The 10,000-nt window shown below is 42.5% G+C and overlaps 1 protein-coding gene across 2 annotated transcripts in view; it reads right to left on the bottom strand.

Moving 5' to 3' along the window:
* The window catches only part of LOC122251334 (uncharacterized), a 351,169-nt gene that overhangs the window by 25,911 nt on the left and 315,258 nt on the right, over positions 1-10,000 (bottom strand). For both annotated transcript variants that reach the window (XM_086540491.1, XM_086540480.1), the window contains exon 2: positions 2,540-2,752. In XM_086540491.1, coding sequence (XP_086396617.1) covers positions 2,540-2,752 — 213 coding nt within the window. The remainder of the gene's footprint in view (positions 1-2,539; positions 2,753-10,000) is intronic.

The following is a 10,000-nucleotide window of genomic DNA, read 5'->3' as shown; positions in this document are numbered from 1 at the left end:
TCTGTGTCTCTCTGTGTGTCTCTTTCTGTCTTTCTCTCTGTCTCTCTCTGTACCTCTCTCTGTCTTTCTGTGTGCATGTGTGTGTGTGTGTGTGTGTGTGTGTGTGTGTGTGTGTGTGTGTGTGTGTGTGTGTGTGTGTGTGTGTGTGTGTGTGTGTGTGTGTGTGTGTGTGTGTGTGTGTGTGTTTGTTTTGTTTTTGTTTTTGTTTTTGTGTCTGCCTGTCTCTCTCTCTGTCTGTGACACTTCATGGCCCTCGTGATATTTTTTTGTGATCCGACAATTTCTCGTCGTCCCGTTTTAAATCAGGATGTACTAAAAATGTGCTATGGCCTTTTCCCACTGTCACGATAATTACAATTAATTAACGTAACCGTACATAAATAAATACAATTATCTATATACAAAAGCTGTGTAAGTAATATTGCAATCACTCTGGTTATATGGAAAAAGTGATAAATATATTCCATTATAATTAATTGCTCTGAAATAACCATACATTCCAGAGTAAGAGTGTGACACCCACCTAGAATTTTAATCTTCCACACGAAAACAAAATAAGAAAAAAATGAGAAAAAAGGGAGAAAGGGATGGGGGGAAGGAAAGTGAGTAAAGAAAATTACATAAAAAATGTCTTCTTTTAATATCATGACTCGTAGCAAAAATATCCGAGGACCTTGCTTTACCTTCATTATTTTAAGTAAGAATCGATGTCCAAACGAAGGGACTGTGTCAATATAATTTCATTACATCTTGCTTGAATATCTTTATTTTCTAATAATCAGAATTTTGTAGTATCTGCCATGTGACGCTATAACCCTTTCGACAATGCTGTTTGGTAATGATGATATAGTACATAAAAAAAACATTAATCGAAGAGGATTTTACTAAAAAGAGAGAAAAAAAAAAAATTAAAATCACGTAACCATCCCTGTATCATCCAAAGATCATCACTCCTATTTGATCATCAAAAAGCACCATCACCTTACGACACAACTCAACTATCACCAGCACCACCAAAGTCATCTCTTCCTCCCTTCACCATTACGAAGCACAATGAATTACCAACAGACAACATCCCCCCCTCCCCCCCTCCCCCTCACGTGTACCATTCATCTTCATCAACCAACAAGCTATATATCAGGTATTTTATTTTAATCCTTTACTACTGATTCATCTCCAACTAATCTTAAAACTATCTATTCTACAAAGAAAGGGAAAAACGGAAAGAAAAACAAAGGAAAAATAAGGCAAGACACACTTATAAACAAAATAAAGGAATACATAAACGAAGTCAAGTGATTATCGGAGGAGAATAATACCTGGGTTTCGAAGCCAAATTGAATTTCAACGGAGAGAAAATCCATTTGCATCACCTTCCTATTGGGGAATGTGTACCTTGCCGTAACAAAACATCCATGAGGCCGCAAACGCTCATTCGTCATCTAATATCAACGATTTAGAGCACAACAACCATTCTATTTGACATACATATACAGAAATACAATGTTGGTAATGATTAGCAAAAAAAAAAAAAAAAAAAATATATATATATATGTATAGACACAATATCCTTATAGACACAATATGCTTTCAGAAAAGTAGCCTTACTACAGTAAAATAGTCTACAAGCAGAAACAAACAAAATATCTGAGGGACCATCAGGGTACAAGGGATAGAGCTCTTGAGATAAATCAAAAGTATGAGGAAACACTTTAAGGCAAGATCCACGCCTGTAAATTCACCTTTAACGTGTCGACATGAAAGATTATCTCTTTTTTTTGTCATGATAAAGAAGTAAAAATATCGCAACATACAGTGTATAGAAAATGCGGTTTAGATATTTACAACGAACGTGACTTACATCAGACAAATGTTTTTTATAAATGTTTGCACATTTACGTCGAACACTCAACCTGTCAGAAAACTAGCCACCTTATTGTAATGAAGACTGTCCTAAGACTATTTGCAATTTTATCTTTACTTTGTTGTTCGCGCTGATATAATCGCGCATATTGCTCAAGACCCGTCATACTAAACTTGGCCCCGTTACTACGGATATCGCAATTCACGTTAGAAAAGACCAAAATGATAAGTTTACGGGGAAAAAAAACTACGCATCACTTTTTAAAACTTTTTAAACATCTGAATTAAAACGCAAACAGACATATTTCCCTGTCTCAACTATGAGATGATATGTTGATATCCGTTTCATGCTATGCATTTCAATTCAATATCTAGAGCAGGCAACTAATTGAATGGACCATACAAACCTCGTGTAACTTAAACAGGGTGCCAATACCCGTAGAGTTTTAACACAATCCTCCTTATTCATTCATCTGCATTCTTCACTGCCTCTTTGAATTCAAATACGCAATAATACGTGTTGAAATATAGTCTGAAGTTCAACCTAAAAGCCTTTAATTGTAAAAAAATAATGAAAAAGTGATTCGATATCCTACAAGTGTAAACATAATCATAATGCTTTCTGCTTACAAGAAGTGTATCTATGTTGTCTGCTACCATACAAGTCAATACTTACAACTCCATAACGAGGATAAATTCTGTCTCGGTACTGAAAACGTCTTGCAGCTGCACGGTTCGCTGGGTGGGTTTCAACATTGCACAAACGGCGATTTCGTGAACGATATCTGCGGTACAGTCGGCTCCGAGGCGCCATCTGGACGAAAACTTTGCGGCAAACTCTTCACCGGTGATTCTGTGCCGACAGTGGTACACAACAGCGAACTGTCCCCTGTGGAAAAACGGAGGGCATTAGTATAACCATCAAGAGTACAAATAAGTGGCTATGACCTATTGGTTATAGCTTGGGATATCTAAGTACGGAGTAATGGTATGCCGTAGAATAATGAAGCATGAGAATGATAGAAATTAAGCTAAAGTAAACACAGTAATATGCACACATAGATAAAATAAAACACAGTCATGTAGAAATGTAATTCTTCGTTTCTACTGTGGCTGTTTTACGTTATGACAGGGAACGTGCCTCGTTTGTAAAATGATATGCAGTGGCATGTATAGCCGATGTGTGTGTGTGTGTGTATATATATATATATATATATATATATATATATATATATATATATATATATATATATATATATAAACACACACATATCCACGGACAAAACACGTGACCGTGCGGTAGGCCTCCAGGGTGGGCCTCCTCAACAGCCGTGCCGGATAGCTGACAACAACAATTTGACCAAAAACAGTAAATAGAATTCAACAGATCCTTTTCTGACTGCCATAACTCCTAGGAACCCCTCCCCCAACGCCGCCCCCACACCTAACCCCTTCCCCCATTGGACATACATTTAAAAGCCACAAAACCTGACAGTAAAGAAGGAGTCTAGCCGGCAGTCCTGGCGTCTTGCCTTTGTGTTGACCCGGGGTGCCCAGGCCGGCCCTCCTCCGACCGTCCGTAGGTAAAACGCATGCAATAGTCACCGGGTAATGGATGGAAACACACACACACCTATTTATGTTTTCAAGCTAAAAAGAAAACTGGCAACTACTATAATTTCAAAGGAAGAAATGGAAAACTTTCTCCTATCTTCTTTTCAGAAACATACACTGAAACAAGACAAGCGAACTGCAAGAGCATATATTCCTGCATCATTTTAAGACTGTGCCGCCGGCGTCGTGAATAATCAACAATTCTGTGAAAGACAAGGCAGTCGGTCAAATTTCTGAACGCGTCAGGAGGGGGCTGGCTGTAGCAAGAGAGACACTGGCAAAGGATTCGAAAGTGCGAGAAGGCTTGTGTCACATCTGAGGTGAAGGACGCGAATGGAAACAGAGAAACAAATAACAGTATAAAGAAAAAGAAAAACATCTGCTGAGGCTTAGCCACAGCGCTGGCGAATAACCCAACTATTTGCTGAGGCTTCAGCACAATGACAAAATAGGTAAATGGAGAATAAAAGAGGCGGTGGAAGAGCCAGGCTCCGCTGAGGGATTACCACACATTAGCTGACGCTGATGACAAGCCCGAGGGCCCGAGTGTCGTCGCCGTCGCCTTGCCCAGCGTCCCGATCCATCCGATTGGCAATTAAGAGACTTCTATTTGAGCCTAATGGCGAGCTAGTCTTAAAAGGATATCACGCAGCTCCTTCGTGGCCCTACTAGAGATAGCCCCCGATGTCGCTTCGATGTGTTGCAGCCTGTGACGCCGTCGCGTTAGCCAAACCGCGCGCGTCACGAGCCTGAAGTCGGAGCCGCATCAGACGTCGAGACGAGGGTATGACATGGCAGCAATATCGTATGCTGGACACGGAAAGGTGTTTACTGATCCCCCTGATGGCCACGCACTCGCCCTTAAACGCCGTCGGACTGATGTCTTAAGTCGCCTTGTAAACATCTTGTGCGACAACAAACAGTGCGACCCTGTAAAGTGCCGCAGCACTATCACCAATTGCTTTTAGCATGAGTTATTGTAGGCATTGGTATGTGGATGGATCGTTTCCAAGAAGCTCTTTGGAGAAACTAGAATCGTTAAATTCAACTAAGATTCTCGTAGATGGAGTTTCGATTTAAATTTACATTTATCACAGTACAATGGGATACATGTCAGGCCTGCTAAGGCGATCGACAAACACCTCTCAAGTGACAAGTGATGATTTGAAGATTTTACACAATCTTTGCTGATTTCAAAGAAATATTGTCCAAGGGTGTTTCCTCTGGCCTTTTGTACTGAATAATGGTGCGCACCTGCAAACACACACACACACACACACACACACACACACACACACACACACACACACACACACACACACACACACACACACACACACACACACACACACACACACACACTCTCTCTCTCTCTCTCTCTCTCTCTCTCTCTCTCTCTCTCCTTTAAAAAATATGATAGCTCTCTCCTGTCTCCCTTCCAACTCGAGGCGAGAGAAAGACTTTATTGGTATTTCAAGAGACAATTCTTTTCACAATATATTTCGAGTTACTTAAATGATCTGCTATGAACATCAGTCCGAATAATCATCTAAGAGCTGTTTGCTGGTTACTTCACATGGAATTCAATGGAAATAAGAAATGAGGTGATCAGTTTAGACGTCAATGTTATCCGTTACACAATCCAGAGCTTAATCACTATAACATACTCTAAAGATTAATCACCATATTTCGTATTTGTCTATCTCCATATCAGCATTAACATAGACAGACACAGTGACATACATAAATAAGCACAAAAAAGACCATTCCCCACACCTCACGCAGAGACAGACACAGACGGATCCACTCCCCCTCTCCTATGAGTCACCCTCTCAGATCTAAGTATATGAATATGTAAATATGCATATCATTTCGTGATTAGACGTCGCGAACCGAGACAACAAAACGGGGAAAAAGAGGTTTAGCAAGAAGAGACAGACAGAGAGAGAGAGAGAGTGTGTGAGAGAGAGAGAGAGAGGGAGCAGAAAAAAATAAACTTGACCTGTGAGTCACCAGGCAGTTGTCGGTTCATTTGCATACATTACATTTACCTGGTGGAGGCACAGCTATAAAAGATCCGACCTTACCATTAGCGGGCGTCGGGGTGTTGTGACCTTACCATTAGAGTGTGAGGGCGAGCCCGTGACCTTACCATTAGGAGAGGTGCCCGATGCATGACCCTACAACTATTAGGCTGTAATGGGTGTTTGCATTACCTTTAAAGGATGCTGATGTACTGTGACCTTACCATTAGCAGCTATATGAGCTTATTTGCGGGTGTAAAGTGCCTGGGACCTTATCGCGCGGTGATGGCTCGCCTCGACCTTACCATTAATAAGCGCGACCGTGACATGAGGTTAACAAGTCTCCATGTCCCAAGTTCTCGCTTGTTCTCCCTTTCACTCTCCTTCATCCCCCACTCTCTCTACATCTCTCTCTCTCTCTCTCTCACTCTCACTCTCACTCTCACTCTCACCCTCACCCTCACCCTCACCCTCACCCTCACCCTCACCCTCACCCTCACCCTCACCCTCACCCTCACCCTCACCCTCACCCTCACCCTCACCCTCACCCTCACCCTCTCCCTCTCCCTCTCCTTCTCCCGCTCCCTCTCCGTCTCTCTTTCCCTCCCCCCTCTCTTTCCCTCCCCCTCCCTCTCTTTCCTACCCCCTCCCTCTCTCTCCCTCCCCCTCCTCTCTCTCTCTCTCTCTCTCTCTCTCTCTCTCTCTCTCTCTCTCTCTCTCTCTCTCTCTCTCTCTCTCTCTCTTTTCCTCTCCCTCCTTTTCTCTCTCTTCCTTCCTTCCTCTCTCCCCCTCTTCCTCTCGCTCCCTCTCTCTCTCCCTCTCCCTCCCTAGTTCTCTCTCCCTCTCCCTCTCCCTCTCTCTCTCTCTCTCTCTCTCTCTCTCTCTCTCTCCCTATCCATCCCTCTCTCTCTCTCTCTCCTTCTCCCTCCCTCCCTCCCTCTCTCTCTCTCCCTCTCCCTCCCTCCCTCTCTATCTCTCCCTCTTTCTCTCTCTCTCTCCCTTCCTCTCTCTATCTCCCTTCCTCTCCCTCTCCCTCTCCCCCCTCTCTCTCCCTCTCCCTCCCCCTCCCCTCCCTTTCTACCTCTCTCCCTCCCTCCCTCCCTCTCTCTGTCTCTGTCTCTCTCTCTCTCCCTCTCTCTCTCTCTCTCTCTCTCTCTCTCTCTCTCTCTCTCTCTCTCTCTCTCTCTCTCTCTCTCTCTCTCTCTCTCTCTCTCTCTCTCCCTCTCTCTTTCTCTCTCTCTCTCACACACTTTTTCTTTCGCTCTCGCTCTCCCCCTCTCTCTTTCTCTCCCCCCCCCTCTCTCCCTCTCCCTCCTTTCCCCATACCCTCTAACCTCCCGTTTTCTATATGCATGGCAGCGTCTCTTTACGTTTCCTCTTCAGCATGTAACATCAAAATAAGGTCCCTTGTTAAAGCATCAGTATCCCTTCAAAGCTTTGATAATGGCAAAGGTACGACACCGCGGGACCTAAATAGGAATGCAGGAAAAATATCCACAGCGGTACCAGGCTGAGGGATCCACACGGACATTAAGGTCTTATGGTAGTAAAAAAAAGGTTGTGCCATGAATAAAGGAAACAAGTGTTAGTATTGATGTAAACAATGATACTTGGATGGACCTGAATCGGTTCTATCGAGTTATGGAAGACGATTGAAGGCGATAGTAATAATAATCAACATCATCACTAACATCAACGCCGTAGCTCATCCTGTGGCAAACGTTGCATCATCAGGCACCGAACACAAAACCAGGACGGTTCCTAGGGAGTCCCAGCAACCGCAGCGAGCATCATAAAGCCCCAGGTCCCGTCGTGCGAGCGGCTTGGTCACTCCCCTACAAGTCCCAAGAAGGCGAAGAGTAAATATCATAAAATTCACATGACACCTTCGATGACCGCGCCATGGGAAGGAGGGAGGGCGGGATGACGTCATTGCAGGCCGGGAGATGGGGAGGGGGAGAGGGAGGGGGAGGGGGCATCCTTTACGCAACTATTTTTTGGACAAGGACTCCTCGTTTTATATATTATTTTAAATCCGGATTCAGCCTCAAATAATACGTTTTTTCTAGGAACAAATGTTGAATAACAGGAGCAATTATTGTGTTTGTTTTCCGAGGTTAATCCTGATCCCCTGTTGTTCTAGAAAGTTCTATGCCGACGCAGTATTCCATTGCGAAACGACTATCTCATCCGCACCAGTCCAGACTCATTCACCTCCTGACAGGTTACCACAAGATTCTTCCATTTCCTATTTTTCTCCCACTATGCCTCTACACGCACAAGCAATGAATTCTAGGACCCCTTCCCTAATAAATATTAACATCGTATTTTTCCTCCTTTGTAATCTTTACTTTTTGGTGTTATTTTATAACACAAGGCAGGCAAAGCGACGGACACGACCAAGGGCTTTGCTAAGGCTGTATGGAGGGCTTGTGATGACTCACTTTGAGCTTTGAGGTGAGTCATGAAAGAGGGGCACAGGCAGAGGAGTACATGTATGCATACACATAAACACATAAAACATACACACATGTATCAGTGTGTCATGTACGTGTGCGTGGAAAGAGAGAGTCAGAGAGAGAAAGTGAGAGAGAGAGAGAGAGAGAGAGAGAGAGAGAGAGAGAGAGAGAGAGAGAGAGAGAGAGAGAGAGAGAGAGAGAGAGAGAGAGAGAGAGAGAGAGAGAGAGAGAGAGAGAGAGAGAGAGATTAGGCTGAAGCAAACGAGCGATAACAAATAGTGATAATAATAGTTGGCATTATACCTATCAATAGATAAAACAAGACAAAAAACAACCAACAAGTAAGTATCAATCTCAACATTGTCAAAACATAATCAAGAAACAATAACTAATCGAAAAAAATATCAACATCATCCCTTGGGTTGTTAATAAAACGCACCAAACAACCTTCCCACAATCTAAATAAAAAAAAGACCAGTACAAGCACATAATATAAAAGAATAAAAGCGAAAAGGAGAACGAAAAAATAACCTTCACGAACAGACACAAGAACCAAAATACGATCCCAATCTTCTTGCATAAAGTGCAGATATGAAGCCGCGTCGGCACACGTGAGACAAGTAGAACAAAGCCATATACACTGTGGCGCAACCATCCTCCTCTCTCCTCTGGTTGGACGAGTTAATAGAAGGAAGGAACCGAGACACAGCTGGTAATTAGAAGCAATCCGCGGATGAATTAGATGAGAGCAGCGATCTTCAGCATAGGTTATATGTCACAGCTTGAGAGTTAGATTTCTGTGGTGGTGGGCTTGGCGAGCTTATAAATACCATGGGAAATATCATGAGATGGACGGTGAGACATTTCATGAGGCGTATACCATGAGATATACCATAAGAAGGAGCCGCCTTATCGAAGTTTGTTTCTACGACACTTCCATGTAGCCAATTAAAGTGTATAACTCCACCCCCCCCCCCCCATCAAAGCTCGTTCCTGGAATATCATGGACTTCCTTTCCTCCTTCTTGATATTTATGAAGTTGATAATAATGCACAAGACGAACTTTAACCATTGAAACTTGTTTCTACAGTAATAACGGCCTCTCTTCCCTGGTATTTATGTAGCTGGATTACAGTGCACAACGAGCTTCCCACCGCCAATCGCAACCTTCATCTCTACCATAGCTGTCTGCTCTCCCGTCTTTAATGCTGCTTCTAGTTCCTCTTTACACACACACACATACACACATACACACATACACAAAAAAAAAAAAAAAAAAAAAAAAAAAAAAAAAAAAAAAAAAACAAGAGGAACGTAATTAAACTACGCGTTGCTAAGTGGTGGGCGTCGAGGTGGGCGGGGCTTAGGGTGTGCCGATGTATGGGCGTAGGCAGGGTTAACCGCACCCTCGTGTTCTTACTCACTATATACCTGTCACCATCCTCTCTCCTGCTTGTGCTCCGACGCTGATGGTGAGCATCAATTATAGCCAAACCCGACGAGCAAATAAAGAGATGGAGAAAGTAATGGTATTTTTCTCCATCAAATTTCATCGGACAGAAGCAAGACAGTCCTGGCAGTAATGGCTTAATAATAGCGTCCCCGAAAATTGCTTCAAAAATTAAAAATAACGATTAAAATTCTAATAATGATAATAATTAGACGGATGAATATAATGATGTAAGTTCTAATGATTGATCCGTTTTTACTTCTTTTTATCATAATTCCTAAGACATATACATCATAAAAAAATAAAATCACATCAATCTAAAATTTATCTTAAATACTTATTAAATGATAATGATAATGATGGCAGTATTGAAGACGTAACGGTAATGATGACAACAAAAATAATACAACAATCGTAATACAATCACCGACAATATTAGTAATGATGACACTAATAACAATGATAATAATAACAAAATCATCAAGAACAATAATAATAATAATAATACCAATATCATATAATCAAAAGAAAACCGAGACCCCAAGGATAGCTTCTTGTGCCCGCGTTGAAATCCCCGGGAGCGGCTTGGC

The sequence above is a fragment of the Penaeus japonicus genome, unplaced genomic scaffold (assembly GCF_977035675.1).
Source record: "Penaeus japonicus unplaced genomic scaffold, GWHDUDI00000001_assembly GWHDUDI00000001, whole genome shotgun sequence".
Classification (NCBI taxonomy): domain Eukaryota; kingdom Metazoa; phylum Arthropoda; class Malacostraca; order Decapoda; family Penaeidae; genus Penaeus; species Penaeus japonicus.
The sequence above is the reverse complement of the archived record's forward strand: the minus strand, read 5'-3'. Positions and strand labels throughout refer to the sequence as shown.